We start from the raw sequence: 24,144 nt of genomic DNA, 5'->3' as shown, positions 1-24,144 counted from the left end.
TCTTTTCTTTTCTTTCTTTTTTTTTTTGAGACGGAGTCTCTTTCTGTCGCCCAGGCTGGAGTGCAATGGCGCAATCTCAGCTCACTGCAACCTCCACCTCCTGGGTTCAAGTAATTCTGTTGTCTCAGCCTCCTGAGTAGCTGGGACTACAGGCGCCCGCCACCTCGCCCGGCCTCATCTTTCTAAAATACAGTTCTGAACCCGCTGCTCATCCCCACCTGTCTTCAACGGCTCCCCCATTACCCTCAGGACAATGTCTGAACTCTCCAGCTTCGTGTGAGAAGTCCCCTTCCATCCCAGAGGGTGGGCTTCAGGGCGTGCAGCATGAGAGGCTCTGTGTCCCCTATCACCCTCATTTCCAGTGAATTAGTGTCATGTCAGCATCAGCTCATGGCTTCATCGTGGAGCTCTCAGTTCCGATTTCCCAGGCTGAATTGGGAGTGAGATGTCTGCACGCTGGGTTCTGCAGAGCTGGCCTCCGGCGTGGGGCAGCATGGCTGGCTGGGAGGGAGGAGCGCCCTCTAGGGAGGGACATGGCCCCGGTGCAGCTGCAGCTCACCCAGCCCCAGGGGCGGAAGAGACCCAACCACTTCTATTTTTTGAGGTTACGAATATAGTAACTGAAGAAATGGCACAACATGATTTTTTTTAAAGTATACTTTAAATGTTTGTGTTAATAAATTAAAACATACACAAAAAGACGCATCTACCGCTCTTGGGATATATGTCAAAGGTCTAAAAAAACAGCCTTCTGTGGATGTGAGTCCTGAAGGATGACCTATGGGGTCCCTTTACCATGGTGGACCCTGACCAGCGGGGCAGGACAAGAAGTTAACCAGAGTAGGGTTGTGAATATCCCTCTTGGAAGTAACCTGACCTCTTAATCTGCTCACTCCACTCTCAGGGCTGGTGCTGGTGGAGCTGTCGGGTGGAGGGGCATAGAATAGAAAAGGGACAACCCCCCAGTGGCTACTCTTCCACCTAGAAAGGTCTCTGGAGTGACCAATACTCACAAGCGTTTCCTGCAAGTCCTAGGATATGCTGAAGGGCACACTGTCTGCATTTAGTGAGTGATTGAAGAGCACTTTGGGGTCCCACATTGAGAGCTGCTGCCCACAGTAAGGTCATTCTGGCTATTATGCCACCATCCTGGCATAAAGTTCATCATGGTTCTTGGCACTGAGCTGGGGGCACACAGGACAAGCGATTCCTGACCTCGGCATGATGCCACTTGCAGCTGTCACCAGCAAGGGACCCGGGCCATGTGGATGTTTCAATTAGAAAAACAGAAGGGAGGCAGTTGAGTGATTTAAAGGGAAGGTGGAAAGTGGCTGTTTACCTCCAGCCAAAAATCTCTGTCCTATACATCAGCAGACGGTCCAAAATCCCTGTGGATTTTGTAGCTTTTGAGTCCCCAGGACGACTATTACGCAGTTTCCCCAGATAGGGAGTCAGATGATGAGACTTTCTAAGAATTCAGCCCTAGCGGTTGGGCACAGTGGCTCATGCCTGTAATCCCAGCACTTTGGGAGGCCGAGGCAGGAGGGTTGTGCTCAGAAATTTGAGACCACCCTGGGCAACATATTGAAACCTTGTCTCTACAAAAAAATTTAAAAATTACCCAGGCATGGTGGCATGTGCCTGTAGTCCCAGCTACTTGGTAGGTTGAAGCAGGAGGATCACTTGAGCCTGGGAAGTTGAGGATACAGTGAGCTGTGATTGGACCACCGCACTCCAGCCTGGGCAACAGAGCAAGATCATGTCTCAAAAAAAAAAAAAAAAATTGACCCTAGAGTGGTATTTCTCAAAATGTGTTCCATGAACCACTGGTGGTCAGTGATGGTCTTCTAAGTGATAGGTTTTAGATAAAAAGAGCAAGAAGCCCATACATTTCAAACATTTGAAACTGGTGATTTGCACAGAATTAGTGTTGCAGCCTTAATAATGGTGTGGCACATGGACTCCAGGGACTCCAGTGGGCGCTTGTCTAAGTTCAGGCAACAAGTTGTTGTTTTCTATCTTATTTCATTATTATTATTTTTTGAGACAGTCTCACTCTGTCGCCCAGGCTGGAGTGCAGTGGTATGATCTCAGCTCACCGCAACTTCTGTCTCCCGGGTTCAAGTGATCCCCTTGCCTCAGCCTCCCAAGTAGCTGGGAGTACAGGGGTGCGCCACCATGCCCATTTTTATTTATTTATTTACTTTTGAGACAGTGTCTCGCTCTGTCACCCAGGCTGGAGTACAGTGGCATGATCTTGGCTCACTGCAACCTCCGCCTCCCAGGTTCAAGTTCAAGCGATTCTCCTGCCTCAGCCTCTGGAATAGCTGGGATTACAGGCATGCACCACCAAATCTACTGAAAATGAAAAATCTGATTTTTGTATTTTCAGTAGAAATGGAGTTTCACCATGTTGGCCAGGCTGGTCTCGAACTCCTCACCTCATCATCCGCCCGCCTCGGCCTCTGAAAGTTCTGGGATTAGAGGTGTGAGCCACTACACTTGGCCGACGAGATGTTATTTTCTGATATTCTTCCTTTGTGTGTTATTGTGTACATTTATTACATTTGGATTTTCAGGGTTGGCTATTGTGTTGCACTAGCATAAAGACACTCCCACCGGTGCCATGACAGTTTACAAATGCCGTTGTAACACACCATAGCAATGGTCAGCAAGTTACCTCATATGGTTCTGGAAACTCCCCACTCTTTTTTCAGAAAGTTCTGAATAACTCACCCCTTAATTTGCATGTAATTAAAAGTCAGTATAAGTACAGTTAGCCAGCAGTCCACTGGCTGCTACTGTGGGCTCACTGCCTGTGGGTCATCCTGCTCTGCAAGGAACAGCCACCTTGCTGCCACTGCTGCTTCAATAAACCTGCTTTCTTCCACCACAGGCTCAACTCTTCAGTTCTTTCCTGAGTAAAGCTAAGAACCCTCCCTGGCTAAGCCCCAATTTTGGAGCTTGCCTGCCCTGCATCAGTAGGATGGGCTAACTACTTATGGTGCACTCAGGCTAAAGAGGCTGATGCTTGCAGGGCGGTATTCACAGAGCACACGGCAGTTCACAGGATGCCTCTCACCCTTGACTCAGTGCTTAAGAAAGGAGGGAAAATGGTGAACAGGATCAAATCATGGCCATTGCCTATTCATCTTTTCAGTGTTGTATGGAGAAATAGGCAAGTAGGAGATTGCTTTTCATATTAATGTCAAAGAGAAAGATCGCTACTTGGAACTTAAAAAAATTTAATTGTGATAAAATATACATAACACAAAATTTACCATCTTAACCATTTTTAAGTATAGCCAATCTCAAGAACTCTTTCTGTCTTATAAAACTGAAACTTTATACCCATTAAACAACTCCCAATTCTCCCCTCTCCCTAACTCCTGGCAACCACAATTCTTTCTATCTCTATGAATCTGACTGCTTTGGCATGTCATAGAAATAGACTCATACAGTGTTGGTCTTTTTGCAACTGGCATATTTTGCTTAGCATAATGTCCTTAAGGTTCACCCACGTGGTAGCATGTGTCAGAATTCCCCTCCTTTTGAAGGCTGAATAATATTCCATTGTGTGTATACCGCATTTTGTTTATCCATTCGCCCATCAATGGGCATTTGGGTTGCTTTTTTGGCTCTTGTGAATGATGCACTGTGAACATGGGTGCACAAATATCTCTTCAAGACCATGCTTTCAATTCTCTTGGGTATGCACCCAGAAGTGGAATTGCTAAATCATATGGTAATTTTTTTTTTGAGACAGAATCTTGCTCTGTTGCGCAGGCTGGAGTGCAGTGGCACAATCAGAGCTCACTGCAGCCTTGATTTTCTGGGCTCAAGTGATCCTCTTGCTTCAGCCTTCCGAGCTTCTGGGACTAAAGGTGTGTGCCACCATGCCTGGCTAATTTTTAAAAGATTTTGCCAAGCACGGTGGCTCATGCTTGTAATCCTAGCACTTTGGGAGGTTGAGGCAGGTGGATCACCTGAGGTCAGGAGTTTGAGACCAGCCTTGCCAACATGGTGAAATCGCGTCTGTACTAAAAATACAAAAAATAACTGGGCATGGTGGCACGTGCCTGTAATTCCAGCTACAGGCAGAAGAATTGCTGGAACCCGGGTGGCAGAGGCTGCAGTGAGCCAAGATTGCACCATTGCACTCCAGCCTGAGCGACAGAGTGAGACTCTGTCTCAAAAAATAAAAAATAAAAAATAAAAAAAATTGTAGAGATGGTGTCTCGCTGTGTTGCCCAGGCTGGTCTTGAACTCCTGCCCTAAAGTGATCCTCCTGCTTCTGCCTCCCCAAGTGCTGGGATTACAGGCATGAGCCACCATGCCCAGCCTAGCTAAATTGTCTTTAATGTTGTATGTCTGCAAAACACACATCTATAAAGCCAGAAAAAAGTTGAGCATCCAACTTTTTATGACTTAACTCATGACCTGGCAATTTTTGCAGCAAGGAGCGTGGGCTGGTGGTTTTAGGATAACTGAGTGAAAAGAAAGAAATACATTAACTAGATTGGATGCCAAGTGCCTGCTGGTCATGGGTGTTTTCTGCTGGCCCCTGTTCATCTGTGCCTGTTAGCCCACCCATGGGTGAGTGGGGCAAAGTGGCCAAACTGATTCTCAAGAGAAGCGTACATACAGAATCCAAGTTAGTCATGATTTTGTTTCTAGCCTGAGTGAATGTGTACTTTTTATAAACTTTATCAGCTCAGAGGGAAAAAGCTATCTCCACACAACATGGTTTATACAAACCTGTCAGGAATTCAGCATGATGAAGAAATGCACAAAACAAGTGTGAACAGATAAGTAAAAGGATCTACTGAAAATCTTCAGGATAGTATATAGTGTGACATGACCAAGAATTTGAAGTCAACGTCTGTATTTATGCCCTCTGGACAAGGGTTTTATACCTGATGACATAAAAATTAATTCTGGGTCTGGCGTGGTGGCTCATGCCTGTAATCCCACACTTTGGGAGGCTGAGGAGGGCGAATCACCTGACATCAGGAGTTGCAGACCAACCTATATCAACTAATAATACAAAAAAAATTAGCCAGACATGGGTGGCATGCACCTGTAATCCCAGCTACTCAGGAGGCTGAGGCAAGAGTACTGCTTGAACCTGGAAGGCCGAGGTTGCAGTGAGCTGAGAATGCACCACTGCACTCCAGCCTGGGTGACAGAGTGAGATGCCATCTCAAAAAAAAAAAAAAAAAAAATTAATTTCGAGGCCAGATGCAGTGGCTCCAGGTGTGGTGGTTCATACCTGTAATTCCAGTACTTTGGGAGGCCAGAGGATTGCTTGAACCCAAGAATTTGAGATCAGCCTGAGCAACATAATGAGACTCCATCTGTAGAAAACAAACAAACAAACAAACAAAAAAAACAACAAGAAGAAGAAACCAGAGGTGGGAGGATCACTTGAGGCCAGGAGTTCGAGGCTGCAGTGAGCTATGGTCATGTCACTGCCCTCTAGCTTGGGTAACAGTGCGAGACTCTGTCTCGTAACAACAACAACAACAAAAATTAATTCTACTTTAACTGTCAGTTTCATGATATCTTTCCATCAAGAAAAACCTTTTCTATCTGATGAACTATTGGCTAGGGTTTTTTTTTTCTCTGCTTTAGACTAATGCATTTAATTACTTTCGTTTGCAAACTCTATCCTTCTTATCAACTTTGTATTTTAGATGTGTCTGTTGACAGCCTGGCTTCCCTCAGTGATCATTGTGATGATCAAAGTAGATGAATAGGTAAAATTCAATGCAAATATTCCAGGGTATCTAATCCATACCCCAAATGGAAAAGGGGAGAATTGGAAACAGGCAACCTGAATACATTACTATGGATGTATTTTCTCATGCAGGGGATAAAGTGATTTGGAGAGAGAATTATGAATGCATGTGAAGAATAAAGCCAAATTTCCTGGGAGGAGGGGAAGACCAGGAGAAAAAAAACCGAATCCTGGCTGTGGCCTCTAAGGCATGGGGAGATGGAGTTGTGCACTCCAGGCAGACACAGTTCATTCTGGAGAAAGGTTGCAAAAATATTCTCCTTCACACTGATTTGAAAACAATTACATAAATTTGTTGTTTTCCTATTTATCTACGTGTAACTTTTAAAAACGTACTGAGAGAAGACGGGCATGGTGGCTCACTCCTGTAATCCAGTACTTTGGGAGGTCAAGGCAGGTGGATCATGTATGGTCAGGAGTTCGAGACCAGCCTGGCCAATATGGCAAAACCGCGTCTCTACTAAAAATACAAAAATTAGCTGGACGTGGTAGTATGTGCCTGTAATCCCAGCTACTCGGCAGGCTGAGACAGGAGAATCGCTTGAACCCGGGAGGCGGAGGTTGCAGTGAAACGAGGTTGCGCTACTGCTCTCCAGCCTGGGTGATAGAGCAGGACTCCATTTCAAAATAAAAATTAATTAATTAATTAATTAATTAAAAATTTACTGAGAGCTGGTGGTCCTTTTAAGGGTGGAGCTGCCATCAAGTCCCCAGAGGATGCACTGAATTTGGGGGCATCACCTTTAGCTGCTGTGGACTCCGAGCCTTGGCAGCTCCCGCTCCAGGCCTGGGAGAAAGATGATTTCCCGGTGGCATGCGGTGATTGTGAGCATTTGACTATCTTACTGCAGTTTGCCCTTATCACTGCTCTCCAAAAATGAGTGGAAAACAAAAAATTTTGCTGAGACAAGCGATAATACGAATTAGGCGAAGTTGGAGAATTTTACAGTTGCTGATATCAGCAAATTGTGAGTTTCAAACACTGCTTACAGAAGGAAGTCCAAAATTAAAGGGGATATAGAAACGTGTAAAAGATGAGATGCAGTGAAGATGGAGAAAATGAATAGATCTTTAAATTTTTGAATTATGAAGAATCATCAACAAATTATTTTGTGGTTCCAAATACAGGGAGAAGTTCACAGATCCACAGAACTGATGACGGGGTACTGCTGGCTACAAATCCCTCAGCACAAGAGGGAGAAAGTTGCTGCTCCACTTTGCCTTGGCAGTCTTTGTAAGGCAGTAGATAAGTCAGCCTCAAAGTTAGCAATCACACCCCCCAGCCTGGTTTCCCACAGGGGCATCATTAATGCATCACAATTAATTTCTTCTGTCCATTACATGTCAGCTCTCAAGTAAATTGATGTAAAATTTTTTTACAGAAAACTGTTTCATATTATTTGCACTTGATATTTAGTTACATTTTAAATATTTTGTTTGTCTCATTTTGTTTTGTTTTTGAGACAGAGTCTTGCTCTGTTGCCCAGGCTGGAATGCAGTGGCGTGATCTTGACTCATTGCAACCTCCGCCTCCTGGGTTCAGGCGATTCTCCTGCCTCAGCTTCCTGAAGAGCTGGGATTTCAGGCGTGCACCACCATGCCTGGTTAATCTTTGTATTTTTAGTAGAGATGGGGTTTCACCATGTTGGCCAGGCTGGTCCCGGACTCCTGAGCTCAAGCTATCCACCTGTCTCAGCCTCCCAAACTGCTGGAATTACAGACATGAGCCACTCTGCCCAGTCAAATGTTTTAAAAAACTGTCACGTATATACACAAAATAATTTATGTTATAGGTAGGGATCTTGTCATATTTTAACCTTCAAAGTATATTCCTAGGCTTTTTAAAATTTTTTATTTATTGAGACAGTCTTGCTCTGTCGCCCAGGCTGGTGTGCAATGGCACAATCTTGACTCACTGCAACCTCCACCTCCCGGGTTAAAGCAATTCTCCTGCCTCAGCCTCCTGAGTAGCTGGGATTACAGGCGTGCACCACCATGCCCAGCTAATTTTTGTATTTTTAGTAGAGACAGGATTTCACCATATTGGCCAGAGCTGGTCTCAAACTCCTGACCTCAGATGATCCATCCACTTCGGCCTCCCAAAGTGCTGGGATTACAGGTGTGACCCACTGTGCCTTTTATATACAGAACTTTTTTTTTTTTTCCACATTTTAAAGGAACATTTAAAGGAACATTTATGTTTAATAATGGAATATTTCAAACATACAGAAAATCACAGAAAATAAATAACAACCACTCATTTATCTTCTTCCCAACCCCTGTATAAATGTTAAAATACTGTGTTAAATGCTAAATTTAACACATGCTAAAGGCTCCTGGCTGAATGTGGTGGTTCACACCTGTAATCCCAGTACTTTGGGAGGAGGAGTGGGGAGAACTGCTTGACTCCAGGAGCTCAAGATCAGCATGGGCAACCTAGTGAGATCTCATCTCTACAAAAAAGAAAAAAAACTAGCTGTGCATGGTGGTGTGCATCTGTAATCCCATGACTGGGAGGCTGAGGTGGGAGAATTGCTTGAGTCTGGGAATTTGAGGCTACAGTGAGCCCTGATCATGCCACCACATCCCAGCGTGGGTGACACAGCAAAACTTGTCAAAAAAAAAAAGAAAGAAAAAGTTTCCTCTCTGCCCCACCGTAGGCAACCACTCTTCTGATCTCCATGTTCGTAGATGAATTTTGCCCATTCTCTAACTCGTATATGAAAGGAGCCAGACATTAGGCATTCTGGTGTCTGGTTTCTTTTACTTAAGATAAAATTGAGTTAACCTGTGTTGTTGTACAGAACTGTAGTTTGTTTTTGTTATTTATTTATTTATTGTAAAGACAGGGTCTGGCTATGTTGCCCAGGCTGGTCTCGAACTGTTGACCTCAAGCAATCCACCTGCCTTGGCCTCACCAAAGCTCTGGGACCACAGGCATGAGCGGCGGCATCTGGTCTGTAGTTTGATCTTGTTTCTTGCTGAGTAGTAGCCCATGGCATGACTTTGTTATTTTGGGTGTCCATTCTCCTCTGGATGGGTTCTGCTTTTTGAAATCACACCCTGGCCTAGCTCCCCTTCTCCCTGCCTCTCTCCAGGCTCACATGCACATGTGGAGGTCTCTACCGCTGTTCTGCTTCCTGCCCTTCCACTCCTGTGGGACGTCAGAGAGCTATGGGGCTCCCTGGATACCAACTGGCTCCTGAGGCCTGGAGACAGGTGGTCTTCTGGGAGAAGGAAGCCAGGTCCCTGCAGGTGGTGGAGGGGGACAGCATGAGGGTTTTTCCCCAGGGTGTCGTTGGCCCCTGCCCCCACTTCTGTTCCTTAATTAGCCAGGGCCCTCCTACCCACTGTGCCCCTCCTCCTGCTGTGTGGAGGCCCTGAATCATTATTTCAACTAACCCCTGGGAGGGTGAGCACCTTCTGTGCTGTGTCCCCAACCTTCCAGTTCCCCTCGACGCGCTGCTCAGGGATGACCTTCAGCACCATGCTGCTTCTGAGTGGTGACTGGGGCCAGGGGGCTGGGGAGAAGCTTGGAGGGATTCTGAGGGGACTCCATCTGGGAGGGCAGGCTAGGGGCTGGTGGACGGCTCCCACCACTCTCATGAGGAGCTGAGGCAGGGGAGTGCTTCGTGTGCGAGTGGCCCAGAGTCAGGAGAGTGTGACCTGAACGAAGAGGGGCTCAGGGTCTGTGCTCATGTGGTGACTAAGCTACCTCTCCAGCTGGCTATGTTGTCCCAGGCTTCCCCGCTCCCGCTGATGGGGTCCCTGGTGTGGGTGAGAGAGGTCTCCCCAGGCTCCCCCGGGAATGGAAGGCCACAGAAGCCACCAGGGAGGGGGAAAGGTTGGACATCATCTCCCTGGGCCTGTTTCCCCAAGTCCTGACTCCATGTAGGAAAGAGTCCCCCTGCTGAAAACTGCATCACAGCCACATTCATGTGCCATCAAAAATCAGGCTTGGCCAGGTGCACTGGCTCACGCCTATAATCCCAGCACTTTGGGAGGCACTTTGGGAGGGAGATGGGCAGATCCCCTGAGGTCAGGAGTTTGTGACCAGCCTGGCCAATATGGTGAAACCCCGTCTTTACCAAAAATACAAAAATTAGCAGGGCATGGTGGCATACACTTGTAATCCCAGCTACTTGGGAAGCTGAGGCAGGAGAATCGCTTGAACCCAGGAGATGGAGGTTGCAGTTAGCCGAGATTGTGCCACTACACTCCAGCCTGGGCAACACAGCGAGACTTCATCTCAAAAAAAAAAAAAGAGGCTGGGAGGTCCGAGGGATTGGGGCTTCTTTAACTCCCACTCCTTCCCACCCCCACCAAATATTCCTCAGTCCTGGCTTCTTTTCATGGATTCAACCTGGATGTGGAGGAGCCCACCATCTTCCAGGAGGATGCAGGCGGCTTTGGGCAGAGCGTGGTGCAGTTTGGTGGATCTCGGTAGGCCCCACTCACCCTCCTTCCCCAACCTCCACTGCATCATGTCCTGTGGATGGGTACACACGGGTTACCCCAGGGAGGCGTCCTGGAGGAAGGTCAGCAGGGGTAAGAAGTCTTTCCTTGGCTCCTTAGAGGCCCTGATACCAGCATGTATTATTCTCAATTCCAGGAAGGGCCACAAAACTCTAGACGAGACCCCACCTTATCTCAGGAGGGAGGCCTTGAACCTGCCTTCCAGGCAGGGCCCACTTCTTGGGGGCCAGTGCAGTCACACAGGGCCTACACTCATTAAGTTTGGAGTTTAATGTTCTGCCCTTAACCTCTTGAAATTCCTGATGATTTTTATTTTTATTTTTACTCCAGCTCTGTTGCCCAAGCTGGAGTGCAGTGGTGCAGTCACAGCTTACTGCAGCCTCAAACTCCCGGGCAAAGTGATCCTCTCACCTCAGCCTCCTGAATAGCTGGGACCACAGGTGCATGCCATCATGCCTGTTTTTTGTTTTGTTTTGTTTTGCTTTTTATAGAGATGGAGTCTTGCTATATTGTCCAGACTGGCTAAACTCCTGGGCTCAAGCAGTCCTCCTGCCTTGGCCTCCCAAAGTGCTGGGATTACAGGTGTGAGCCACTCTGCCTTGCCAATTCTTAATGATTTTATCTGTGCATTTGTGTTTTGTAAGTAAAGAATGATGGCAGGGCTGGGCACCATGGCTCACGCCTATAATCCCAACATTTTGGGAGGCCGAGGCAGGCACATCATCTGAGGTCAGGAGTTTGAGACCAATTTGGCCAACACAGCAAAACCCTGTCTCTACTAAAAATGCAAAAAAAAAAAAAAAAAAAAAAAAAAAAAAAATTAGCTGGGCATGGTGGCAGGCACCTGTAATCCCAGATACTTAGGAGGCTGAGACAGGAGAATTGCTTGAACCTGGGAGGTGGAGGTTGCAGCGAGCCGAGATCGTGCCACTTTACTCCAGTCTGGGTGACAGGGTGAGACTCTGCCAAAATAAAAAAAAGAATTATGGGAGAAGGGAGACGCACTGGAGGTTTGGAGCCTTAGCTCAGCAGCAGCCCCACCTCCTAGGGAAGGGGCATCAGCTGCTGGCTCCCCCACCCACATGGGAACAATGACCACTGTCACCTTCCACCCCTGGCATGAGCTGGGTAAAGTCAGTTAGGTGCGCTCACCCTGGGAGTACCCTGAGGGAGTGGGACACTGCATAGCAAATAAAAAATCCCCAGGACAGATTGAGGGAGAGAGCAGAAGAAAGGTAAGAGCCCCTCAAGCCCAAGAGACCCCACATTTTTCTTTCGAATTGGGACTCACAAATGATGAGCCTGCCCCCGCTTCCAGGAGCTCACATTCTCCTGCCCCAGAGAGTTCCAGTCACAGTGTGACATAGGTGTCACCAAGGTCTGGGGGCGCAGACAGGGAGAGAGCAGACACAGGAGGGCTCCATGGAGGAAGTGGTGCTGGCAGTGAGCCCCAGTGGACAGGAAGGCTCAGCTGGTCACAAGGAGCTGGGAGAGGTTACCGAGCTCCAGTTGCGCATCCCTCTCCCTTCCTCACATGACCAGCAGTCTGGGGGGATGGAAGCAAGCGCCAGGCACCAGGGTTTTGTTTTTATTTATTGCGAAATGTGGCCAACTGAAGTGCACGAATCCGAAAGACCCAACTTGATGAGGGATACACATGTTTGTGCCTGGGTGAGCCCCACCTAGGTCAGCTGCTCCTGTGTAAAATCCCACAGGCACAGAGCTGCCATGGACCCCTTCTCATTACCCAACAAACCCAGAGAACCAGTGGTCAGACTTCTGTCACTATCAGTTTTTCAGGCCACATTTTAAAAAAAGAATACATTGGCTGAGTGTGGTGACTCATGCCTATAATCCTAGCATTTTGGGAGGCTGAGGTGGGTGGATCACCTAAGGTCAAGAGTTCGAGACCAGCCTGACCAATATGGTGAAACCCTGTCTCTACTGAAAAATACAAAAATTAGCCTGGTGTGATGCCTGTAATCCCAGTGAGCTGGGTGACTGACACAGGAGATTCGCTTGAACCTGGGAGGTGGAGGTGGCAGTGAGCCGAGATCACGCCATTGCACTCCAGCCTGGGCGACAGAGTGAAACTCCGTCTCGAAAAACATGCGGGTTGATGGGCTACTCTAAAGGTTTGCTCGTTGTTTGTATCAGCAGGTTCCAAACTGCTGCCTCTTTAGCCAATGCTCAGATTTTCCTCACAAAGCCTTAGGCATCCCCTGAATCATGACACACAGGGATTGTAGCTTTCTGTAAAGGAGCGGCACCTAGAAGGAGCCCTCACATGGCCATTTAATGAAACCTTGCTTGGCGCATTAACATACACCAGTATTTGTCTGTTTTTCTCACCGGAGTGAGGAGATTGTGGGTAGTGAGAAAACATTTCCGAAATTAAAAAACTTTCCCACTCAGGGATTTTTGCAAATAAACCATGGACTCTACATAAGTCTAGATATAGTTATGGATCCTAGTACACTGCTTTACCAATTGAAATTGCTTATATAATATTTAAATTGGTCCAATGAATTACAGAATCAACTATTTGTTTTGAAAGTGCGTGTCTTCAGGAAATCGTTCCAATTAACTTGAGATGATCTTATTTCTTGGGTGAGTCAAAATAATGGCAACTCAGAAACGCAATGTACTTACCCATGATTGGGAAATGCCATTTTGGTCTTTAAATAGTTTTCTTTTTGGTGAATGTTAAAAAAAAATTTCTAAACATAAATACACACATACACGCGTATGCACACTCAGAACCAAATAAACCCCAGCATGACCCCTGGGCATCTGTGGGTTATACTCGGGCCCTGATTTCTGAATATTCTGCCAAATGGCAAATGCCAGATTTCCCTCACAAAGTCTCACTTCCCCATGGAGGGACACTTCCTCGCCCCCAGTGCCCGCTGCTCCCACCCCTCCTGTGGCTACAGTGACATGGCCACAGTTGTGTCTCCAGACTCGTGGTGGGAGCACCCCTGGAAGTGGTGGCGGCCAACCAGATGGGATGGCTGTATGACTGCACAGCTGCCACTGGTGTGTGCCAGCCCATCCCGCTGCACAGTGAGTAACCACCTGGGAATTGGGCCCCTCAACCCTCCTGGACCCAACTGTGCCCCCGCTTAGCTTCCAGTCCAGACCCTCCCCGCAAATGAGTGTGTGCTGTGAGTGAGACCCCACGTGTCTGCCCTCGCAGTCCACCCCGAGGCCGTGAACATGTCCTTGGGCCTGACCCTAGCAGCCTCCACCAACCGCTCCTGGCTCCTGGTGAGTGAGTGCTTTGGGCCACGGTGGTGGGGAGGGGGGTTGTAGGGCAGGAGGCTGGGGCTGGGGGTGTAGGAGGAGGGGGTGCTAGGGGCTCCTGGCTCACAGGTTCCTGCCTCCAGGCCTGTGGCCCGACCCTGGACAGAGTCTGTGGGGAGAACTCGTACTCAAAGGGTTCTTGCCTCCTGCTGGGCTCGCACTGGGAGATCATCCAGACAGTCCCCGACACCCTGCCGGGTAGGTCCCCAGCAAGCCACGGTTCCCTGTGGAGCACATGCTGGCACTGAGGGTGAGCAGGCGTGAGGCCTGTGTCTGGGCCCATGTGCCCTCCCTGGAGGGCCAAGTGTGGCTAGGAGAGAAGCCAGGAGGGGAGGGCGGCTCAGGCAGGAGCCCTGCTGCTCCAGGGTAGAAGTTCTTTGTAGGGTTTTTCTTCACATTTTTTTTCTTTATAAGACAGGGTCCCTGCCCGGCACAGTGGCTTAGGCCTGTAATCCCAGCACTTTATGAGGCTGAGGTGGGAGGATCACCTGAGGTCAGGAGTTCAAGACCAGCCTGGCCAATGTGGTGAAACCCCTCTACTAAAAATACAAAAAAAAAAAAAAAAAAAAAAAAAACCTGGATGTGGTGTGTGCCTGTAATCCCAGCCATTCGGGAGACTGAGGCAGGAGAATCACTTGAACCCAGAAGGCAGAGGTTGCAGTGAGCCGAGATTGTGCCATTGCACTCCAGCCTGGGTGACAAGAGCAAAACTCCATCTCAGAAAAACAAAAAACAGAGTCCCTGTCAGGCTGCATGCACCACCACGCCCTATTAATTTTTTTGAGACAGAGTCTTGCTATGTCGCCCAGGCTGGAGTGCAGTGGTGCAATCATAGCTCACTGCAGCCTCGAACTCCTGGGCTCAAGTGATCCTCCTCCCTTAGCCTACCAAGTAGTTGGGACTGCAGGTACATGCATCACACCTGGCTAATTTTAAAACATTGTGTTTTTGTAGAAATGGGAGTCTTGCTCTGTTGCCCAGGCTGATCTTGAACTCCTGGGCTCAAATAATCCTCTGCCACAGACTCTCAAAGTGTTGGGATGACAGGCATGAGTCCTCAAGCCCAGTCTGAGGAGTGGAAGTTCTGATGGGGGCAGAGAGGAGCCCCACTGAGGGTGGGGCTTCAGACCAGAGAGGTCATGACGACAGGCATGCTGGGCCTTTAGACAAAGGTAGAGCAGCAGCAGAAACATTCCCAGAGCAAATGGTGAGGGTGGAGTCTATGGAGGGGACTGAGGGAAGGCGGAAGGCACATCCAGGGCTCTTGGGAGGATCGTGCCCAGCCTGAGATGTCTGTGAAGCCAGGTTAGGGAGGTGGCACTTAAAAACAAGGGGTAAATGTCTTCTCACAGCCATCTCTGGAACTCATGAGGTGGGGTGCCTGATGCAAATGGGACTGGAGCATAAACCTGGTGCAGGCAAGGAGGGTGTGGGTCCAAGTGGAAGGGACCAGGGTCCACTGAGCATCACCTGTGTACCAGGCAGTGCTGAGTACATGGTAGGAATCACCTTATTGCATCCTCACAACATCCCGGGTGGTGGGCAGGCCCGTTCCCATTTTACAGATGAGAAAACCAAGGTTCAGATAGATAAGTTCCCATCAATAGCAAGAGGCAGAGCCCAGAACTTGAGCCATCCTTGCCTGATTGGTGGGGTCATTTTTCAAAAGGACACGTCCAGGCTTCTGCTAGTGGAAGCCCAGGGGATACAATAAAAAGACCAAGAAAACAGAAGAGACATTGTGAGAGGATTTGCCACAGACCTGGCTTGAGAGAGGATGAGAGGGTGGTTTCTTGATGCAGCTGAAAAAACAAGCACCACTGTAAGACGTTGGCTGCCCAGATGTGGGCAAAAAAGGGGAGCTTCTGGGGAATCCGCAGCCTGCCCCATGGATGTCAAGATTTGCTGGTGATTGAAGAAGCAGGAAGGGAAGTGACCTTCTGTTTCTCCCCAGCACCCTTGAAGCACCAAGTGGTTGAGCAGGTGGGGTGGGGGAGGGGAAAGAGGAAAAGGCATTTTTTTTCTGCAGTGGTGGGCAGGGGACAGAAACCACAGCCCTGCGGTGTGGGCCTCACACCTTAGTGCTCTGATGGCCTGATCTCCCACTGCCCTGTGGGCAGCACAGGATGTGGCTGCTGGTGGAGATACCAACTGGGCCCTGAACACAGGCCACACCCACCATGAGCCTGGGGACAGTATGGAAATTCTTGTTTGTTTATATGCATATGATGTGTCCTCATGATTGCAGAGCAAACGCTACAGACTCTGAGGTCACTTGGGAATGTTCCTTTTTTTTTTTTTTTTTTGTGATGGAGTCTCACTCTGTCACCCAGGCTGGAGTGCAATGGCATACTCTCGGCTCACTGCAGCCTCTGCCTCCCGGGTTCAAGTGATTCTCCTGCCTCAGCCTCCCAAATAGCTAGGATTACAGGCACCCGCCACCATGCCTGGCTAATTTTTTTGTAGTTTTAGTAGAGATGGGGTTTCACCATGTTGGCCAGGCTGGTTTTGAACTCCTGGCCTTAAGTAATCCACCCACCTCAGCGTCCCAAAGTGCTAGGATTACAGGTGTGAGCCACCACGCCCAACTGGGAATGTTCTTGGGTGCCGCTTCCATGGGAGCATGAAGGGTGGACGCAATGCAATCATAACAGAGGCCCAAGGCCAGCACAGGGTTGCTTGTCTGTCATCCCAGCGCTTTGGGAGGCCGAGGTGGGTGGATCATTAGAGCCCAGGAGTTTGAGATCAGCCCGGGCAACATGACGAAACTCCATCTCTACAAAAATATACAAAAATTAGCCAGGCAAGGCGGTGCACGCCTGTAGTACCAGCTACTCAGGAGGCTGAGGTGGGAGAATTGCCTGAGCCTCCCAGGTCGAGGCTGCACTGACCTGTGATCACACCACTATACTCCAGCCTGGGTGACAGTGAGACTCTGCCTCAAAAAAACAAAAAATGAAAAAACCGGAGGCCTCAGCCAGTGCCTGGGGGGCTCAGAGTGCAGCTGGCCCTTCAGACACTGAACCAGTCATTGGTAAAGGCTACCTCCAGGTTCAGGAGGTGTCCCTGTGGGCAAGAGCTCCCCTCTGCCTAGCATGATTCCTGGGAAGGGACTCAGCTCAGAGCCAACTCCACATAGCTGGAAAGGAGGATCTCTGATCTGACCGGGGATTAGGGCTGGGTCTGGGGTGGATCCCTGTCCCACACCCACAGCATCCCTACAGGCATATCCTACAGGCCTCGAAGGTGCCTGGCACATGGTGAGAATTGTGCCAGTGGCTGACCCTGGCGGAGGGCCAGGACTTGTCTCCAGCATCCATGTGCGTGTTGCTTTACCCTTGCAGTAATCCCACGTGGCAGCCACTGCTATTACCTTTATTTTACAGAAAGGGACACTGAAGTCCAGAGAAGTTAAGTAATGTGCCTGAATTCACCAATTAGCACATGGCTGAGCTGGGGTTTAGCCCAGGCACACTGGCTCCAGAACACGTACCCTGAACCACTTTGCTAAACATTCACCCATGATGCTTGTGGCACCCCTAGCATCTGTGTTTAATGAATATTTGTTGATTAAATGAATGAGGAGCCCACCTGGGCCCTGGGTTCTCATCTCCCTCTTTCTAGGCCATGTGGGAGGGAGGGAGCAGGGGGCTGGGGTGGCAGATTGGGGCCTCCTCCAAGGAGGGGTCGGAAACCAGGTGGGGATGCCAAGAACAGCTCCCAGGCTCTGTTGAGCAGGAGCTGCAGGACAGGGCTGGGCCCCCACAGTGCGTCTCCAATTCCTCCCCATTCCCCCACAGAGTGCCCACATCAAGAGATGGACATCGTCTTCCTGATCGATGGCTCTGGAAGCATTAACCAAAATGACTTTAACCAGATGAAGGGCTTTGTCCAAGCTGTCATGGAGCAGTTTGAGAGCACTGACACCCTGGTGAAGACTGGGCACCTGGGGCTGGGGGTTGGGGGATGGGGGAGGCTGGCCTGGGGAGAGGCGATCGCGACACACACGGAGTAGGAGGCAGACGTGGATGGAGCCGTATGCAATGGCGCTGGAGTGGAGGATGAAGCTATGGTCCCAGCGCAGGCCCAACTTGAGCCCTGACCTAGGAGGCGCCACCCCTTGGCATTCAATATGTATCCAAAAGCAACAGGAAATACAATGTTTCTGCTGTTTAAAAACATTGAAAGTGTTTAAAAAATAATTTTGCTATGAAATTTGACTGACTATAACTCAGCCAACTGATTGATGATTTATTGTATTTTCTATGTAACTAATGATATATTTTTATTATTTTATTTTCCAATAACTAGTGTCTATGTATGTGCAAAACCCCCCAATTTGTTGTTTTTTAAACAGGGTCTTGCTGTGTCATCCAGGCTGCAGTGTGGGGGTGCAATCATCGCTCACTGCAGGCTTGATCTCCCAGGCTCAAGTGATCCTCTTGCCTCAGCCTCCCGAGTAGTTGGGACTACAGGTGCATGCCACCATGCCTGGCTAATTTGTTAAAATTTGTATTTGTAGAGATGGGGTCTTGCTATATTGCCCAACCTGGTCTCCAACTCCTGGCTCAAATAGTCCTCCCACCTTGGCCTCTCAAAGTGCTGGGATTACAGGCATGAGTCACTACGCCCAGCCACAAATACTTGAGAATTGAGGAAATACACAAATTGATTTAATGTGTGATAAATTTTTTTCTAAGCTAAGAGTAGCAAATAATTGTGGTTGGCAAGGTTATTTTTAGTAAACTGTGAAGGAAACATCATTTGATTTAGATTTTCCAGTTTATATTTCGTATTTTTGGGCCAATGAATTGTCTTCTCTGGGTTTCAGTATATTATTTGTAGGGCCTCAAAACACATGGGAAATGGTTTGTAAATCCAAAATAATTCCAAAATAAAGTTTATTAAAACTAAAAACAATATGGCTTAGTGTGGTGGCTCACACCTGTAATCCCAGCACTTTGGGAGGCTGAGGTGGGAGGATTGCTTGAGGCCAGGAGTTCGAGACTGGCCTGGGCAATATAGTGAGACCTTGTCTCTACCAAAACCAAACCAAAACAAAACAAAACAAAAAACAAAGCCAGGCATGGTGACGTGTGCCTGTAGTTCCAGCTACTTGGGAGGCTGAGGCAGGAGGATCACTTGAGGCCAGGAGGTTGAGAGACCCTGTCTCTACAAAAAATTAAAATAAACAATAGTAACAGGCACTGAACCCTGGGCCCTCCCCGCTGGGCTTTGCAGTTTGCACTGATGCAGTACTCAAACCTCCTGAAGATCCACTTCACCTTCACCCAATTCCGGACCAGCTGGAGCCAGCAGAGCCTGGTGGATCCCATCGTCCAACTGAAAGGCCTGACGTTCACAGCCACGGGCATCCTGCAAGTGGTGTAAGCACCCCCGACCCCGGCCTGCTAATGTGGCTGCCACCCCCACTTCCTAACCCTGGGTCAGCACAGCTCTTCTCAGAGGCTGAGGGAGGCTCCGGGGAAAGGGGCTACCAAGGGGCATGTCAGGGCTGCAGGAAGAACCTCCCCCCAGGGTGCTCCTGGCTGCCTCACTGCCGGTCTCCCTGATATAGGACTAGGCTCCTCTGCAGCTGTGCCTCCTCTTTGCCTGGTTCTGCAGAGCCTGGATCCCAGAACCCCTCCCCACCCCACAGCAGCCAGAGGCCCGGGCTTTGGCTCAGATACATCAGGCTTCCATCCTGGCTCCCCACGAGCTACTCTGGGTGTAACCCTGGGAGTGATGGGCTCTAAGTCTCAGCGACTCTCAGATGAGGATAAGCTCACAGCTTAGGATTGAGATCATGTGTGTGGGGTGCTCAGCTCAGGGCACACAGGAGGTGTCAGATAAATGCCTGAGGTTTTATCAGAGAATGGAGCAGTCAGGGACTCAGGAATTGTCACCCAAGCTGGTCCTGGTGCCTTTCTCCCTACTCACCTCCTGCCCTGCATCCCTCACCCCTGTGTAACCCCTGTGCTACTCAGGCACTCACCATGGGCCTGCCTTGTCTATGCCTGAAATGATGTAGGAGGCGGGGCCCCCAAGAAGGGCATGTGGTTCTTGTGGGAAGGAGCTGGGCTGAAGGTCGGGGATCCTTGGCTTCCTGCACACACCCCTGGGAGTGGCCATGGGGTGCTGCTAGAATTTGGCTTAAGCAAGAGATGCTCCCGCCAAACACACCATCTTTACTTCTGGGAGGATCTTCTGCCTTGAACGGTGGCCCCTTGTGACTCAGCAACCCAGAGGAATGCCTCTGTCTGTCCTGTAAGATTAAAGTAACACAGGAGTGTCCCCCTCCCGGAGTCTCCACCTCACCCCTCAAAGTTCTTCCAGTGGTGGGGCCTGGGAAAAAAAATGAATGAGGCAGAGGTGACCAAGTGGTTCTCACCAACTCCAGTGATGCTCTCAAGTCCAGAGTGCAGGGAATTTCCCAGCAGCCTCCGCTCCCCAGAGCCAAGCCCATCTCAGGGCTGGACTCAGCCAAGGATTGGACCTCCTGGCCGCCGGCCCTTCCCTTCCGTTCCCTTCCGTTCCCTTCCCTTCCCTTCCCTTCCCTTCCCTTCCCTTCCCTTCACCTTCCCTTCCCTTCCCTTCCTCCCTCCCTTTCTCCTTCCCTCCTTTCTTCCCTCCTTTCTTTCTTCCCTTCCTCCCTTCTTCCCTTCCTCCTTTCCCTCCCTTCCTTCCTTTCTTCTCTCTCTCTCTGTTTTGTTTTTTTAGACAGAGTCTCACTCTGTCGCCCAGGCTGGAGTGCAATGGCACAATCTTGGGTCACTGCAACCTCCATCTCCTGGGTTCAAGCGATTCTCCTGCCTCAGCTTCCCAAGTAGCTGGGATTACAAGTGCACACCACCATGTCCGGCTAATTTTTGTATTCTCAATTCAAGCAATTCTCCTGCCTCAGCCTCTGAGCAGCTGGGACTACAGGCCTGCACCACCACGCCTGGCTAATGTTTGTATTTTTAGTAGAGATGGGGTTTCACCATGTTTGCCAGGCTGGTCTTGAACTCCTGACCTCAAGTGATCTGCCCGCCTTGGCCTCCCAAATGCTGGGATTACAGGTGTGAGCCACCACGCTCAGCCTCTTCCTTCTCTTTCTTCTTTTCTTCCCTTTCTTTCTTTTCTTCTTTTTTTAAAAAGAAGTTTTATTACAGAAAAAAAAAAAAAAAAGCAAAACCCAAACGGCAATAACAGTAAGGAAACTTTTTTAAAAAGAAGTATTATATTACCCACAGTCCCTCTAGTCAACCACCCTATAGTATTTCAGTAACATCAAGGGATACTTGCAAGTGAATCAATAAATCTCAGCCGCATAGCACAATGCCACTTCCATCCTCATCTTTATTCAGGCTTATTTTGTATAGCCACATTCAGGGCAGAAACGATTTTCATCCTGTTTGGGTTTTTTCCCCACCTCATCTAGGTCCACAATTTTTTGTTTTCCTTTTTCTTTTGAGATAGGTCTCACTCTGTTACCCAGGCTGGGGTGCAGTGGCATGATCATGGCTCACTGCAGCCTCCTCCTGACTCAACCTCCCGAGTTGGGATCGCAGGTGCATGCCACCATATCTGGCTAATTTTTAAAAACATTTTTTGTAGAGACGGGGTCTTGCTGTGTTGCCTGGGCTGGTCTTGAACTCTGGCCCTCGAGAGATCCTCCTGCCTCGGCCTCCCATACTGCTTTCCTTTGAAATGGCTGTGTCTACTAACAGGCTAGGTCATGACTGGCTAAACCCTTTCCCCAGTGTTGGATATTTGGGTTATTTCCAATATCATATTTGGCACCTGTGTGTATTTGCTCTGAGTTTATAGAGTTACATGAGCAGGCATTTACTTTTATTTTTGAAACAGAGTCTCACTGTTGCCCAGGCTGGAGTGCAATGGTGTGATCTCAGCTCACTGCAACCTCCGCCTCCCAGGTTCAAGCGATTCTCCTGCCTCAGACTCATGAGTAGCTGGGACCACAGGCACGCGCCACAACACCCGGCTAAGTTTTGTATTTTTAGTAGAGATGGGGTTTCACCATGTTGGTCAGGCTGATCTCAAACTCCTGACCTCATGATCCTCCCACCTTGGCCTCCCAAGGTGCTGGGATTACAGGTGTGGCCACTGTGCCCGGCCGATAGGTACATGTTTAATTGTTTGTTACAGCTGTCATCTAATTAGTAGTCACCCATAGGCCATTCACAGTAAAAGCTTGACCTTGTTTAATCTTCAGGATAACCTGACACTACTTGTTTCAGTTATCTACTGTTGCCTAACAAACCATTCCCAAATTAAGTGAGTTAAACAACCCAGCACTAACCTAGTGTCTGGTGCCTGGGGGGGATATGCTGGAAGGCAGACTTGGTGGGGACGGCTGAGCCTCTTACTTCTGGTGGCCTTCTTCCATGTGACCACTCCATGGGTGCCTCCAATAGGGCAGCCAGACTTCTCTCATTGTGGCTCAGGGCTCCCAAAAGTGCAAAAGCAAAAGAAACCAAGGCTTCTGAGACCTCTAATTGGCATGGTGTCACTTCCACCACATGCGACTGATGAGACTGGGACTCAGCGAGGCCAGGTCCACTGTGGGAGGGAACCAAGTGTGGTTCACTGGGGGCCATCTTTTGAGACAGCTACAGCACAGTCATCCTCATCATACATGGAGAGAGGCAGAGGCCCGGAGAGGTTAAGTCCCATCCCCAAAGTGTGCCTGACTCCAAAGCCCCTGCTTTGAACCACACTTCCTCTGGGGAAGAGAGTTCAGCCTTGGATAGAATTTAGAAACAAAGAATGTTATTGAATATTATTGATCTAATTATGTTTTGTGTGGCTTTCAAAAATGGCTAAATTAGCTGGGCACGGTGGCTCACACCTGTAATCCCAGCACTTTGGGAGGCTGAGGCTGGTGGATCACTTGAGGTCAGGAGTTTGAGAACAGCCTGACCAACATGGTAAAACCTCATCTCTACTAAAAACACAAAAATTAGCCAGTCATGGTGGTGGGCACCTATAATCCCAACTACTCAGGAGGCTGACGCAGGAGGATCGCTTGAACTCGGGAGGTGGAGGTTGCAGTGAACCGAGATCACGTCACTGCACTCCAGAGCCTGGGCATCAGAGTGAGACTCTGTCTCAAAAGAAAACCAAAAATGGCCAAATCAATTCCCTAACATGCCTGATAGAATGTGAGGGTGCCAGGACTCCGCAGCCTCTCCAGATGAGAGCACGGCAAATGATGTCTTTCCAGAATCAATCATATCTCAGTAGAGTCATCTTCCTTTCCTTCCTGACAGGACACAACTATTTCATCATAAGAACGGGGCCCGCAAAAGTGCCAAGAAGATCCTCATTGTCATCACAGATGGGCAGAAATACAAAGACCCCCTGGAATACAGAGATGTCATCCCCCAGGCAGAGAAGGCTGGCATCATTCGCTATGCTATCGGGGTGCGCCTCTTCTTCACCCCTGGCCAGGCTCAGCCTGCACCTCCTGCAAGTGCAGTGCTGCTGGGCTCCTCCTCCTCAGCTGCCTCTCTGCTGGAGGTGGGACACGCTTTCCAGGAACCCACCGCCAGGCAGGAGCTGAACACCATCGGCTCAGCGCCTCCACAGGACCACGTGTTCAAGGTGGACAACTTTGCAGCCCTTGGCAGCATCCAAAAGCAGCTGCAGGAGAAGATCTATGCAGTTGAGGGTAAACAGGAGCAAGGGTGCTCCTGGGAGCCAAGGGGTCCCCACCCAATTGTCCCGTGCAGTCTTTTTTTTTTTCTTTTTTTTCTTTTGAGATGGAGTCTCACTTTGTCCCCAGGCTGGAGTGCAATGGCACGATCTTGGCTCACTGCAACCTCTGCCTCCTGGGTTCAAGTGATTCTCCTGCCTCAGCCTCCTGAGTAGCTGGGATTACAGGCACGCGCCACCATGCCCAGCTAAGTCTTGTATTTTTAGTAGAGGTGGGGTTTTGCCATGTTGGCCAGGCTGGTCTCGAACACCTGACCTCAGGTCATTCGACAACCTTAGCCTCTCAAAGTGCTGGGATTACAGGCATGAGCCACCGCTCTCGGCCTGTCCTGCGCAGTCTTGATGGGCCATTCCTGTTCACAACTCACTCAAAATTGCTCTCTGGAACCCAAGCTTCAGATCATGTTCTCCTCCCTGTGTTCTGAGTCCTTATGTGTCTCACAGCTTGTAGGAACTTCACTGACTTGTTTCCCTACAGGAACCCAGTCCAGGGCAAGCAGCTCCTTCCAGCATGAGATGTCCCAAGAAGGCTTCAGCGCAGCCCTCACAATGGTAGGTAGAGTCTGCCCTCAATCCACAGCTCTTGGATATCAATTCTGTGCCCACCCTGGGCTGGGGGCTGGGAGCCAGACATAAACAAGATCAGACCCCATCCTCAATTTCACCTTCTTGCTGGGGAGAGGCCCCCACGCTGTATGTTAGGGGCCAGGAGCACAGCAGGGAAGAGGGTGGCCTGGGTTCCTGCTCTCAAGGATCATGTATTCTAGTGGAAGAGACAGTAAGCAAGAGCCTCTCAGACAGCACTGAGCATCAGGGTAGAGAGAGAGATGGCCAGAGGAGTC

The 24,144-nt window shown here is 49.3% G+C and overlaps 2 protein-coding genes across 3 annotated transcripts in view; both read left to right on the top strand.

The window, feature by feature from the left end:
- The window catches only part of ITGAX (integrin subunit alpha X), a 29,903-nt gene extending 29,811 nt beyond the window's left edge, over positions 1-92 (top strand). Inside the window, exon 31 of one of the 2 annotated variants that reach the window (XM_017869507.1) lies at positions 55-92. The gene's annotated coding sequence lies outside the window, so the exon portion shown is untranslated. Of the gene's footprint in view, positions 1-30 lie in introns of both variants that reach the window. The other variant, XM_017869424.1, reaches the window with a different exon arrangement.
- Positions 93-9,257: 9,165 nt separating this feature from the next.
- ITGAD (integrin subunit alpha D) overlaps positions 9,258-24,144 on the top strand; it is a 32,249-nt gene continuing 17,362 nt past the window's right edge. Inside the window, 10 exon segments of the mRNA XM_017869148.1 lie at positions 9,258-9,303; positions 10,138-10,243; positions 13,239-13,342; positions 13,476-13,546; positions 13,666-13,780; positions 17,383-17,513; positions 18,824-18,969; positions 22,858-23,011; positions 23,108-23,258; positions 23,781-23,854. Of these exon segments, the coding sequence (XP_017724637.1) occupies positions 9,273-9,303; positions 10,138-10,243; positions 13,239-13,342; positions 13,476-13,546; positions 13,666-13,780; positions 17,383-17,513; positions 18,824-18,969; positions 22,858-23,011; positions 23,108-23,258; positions 23,781-23,854 (1,083 nt within the window). The 5' untranslated portion in view covers positions 9,258-9,272.

This window comes from Rhinopithecus bieti, unplaced genomic scaffold (genome assembly GCF_001698545.2).
Source record: "Rhinopithecus bieti isolate Rb0 unplaced genomic scaffold, ASM169854v2 scaffold_63, whole genome shotgun sequence".
NCBI classification, from domain to species: domain Eukaryota; kingdom Metazoa; phylum Chordata; class Mammalia; order Primates; family Cercopithecidae; genus Rhinopithecus; species Rhinopithecus bieti.
Note: the sequence above shows the minus strand (reverse complement) of the source record. Positions and strands in the feature narration are given on the sequence as shown.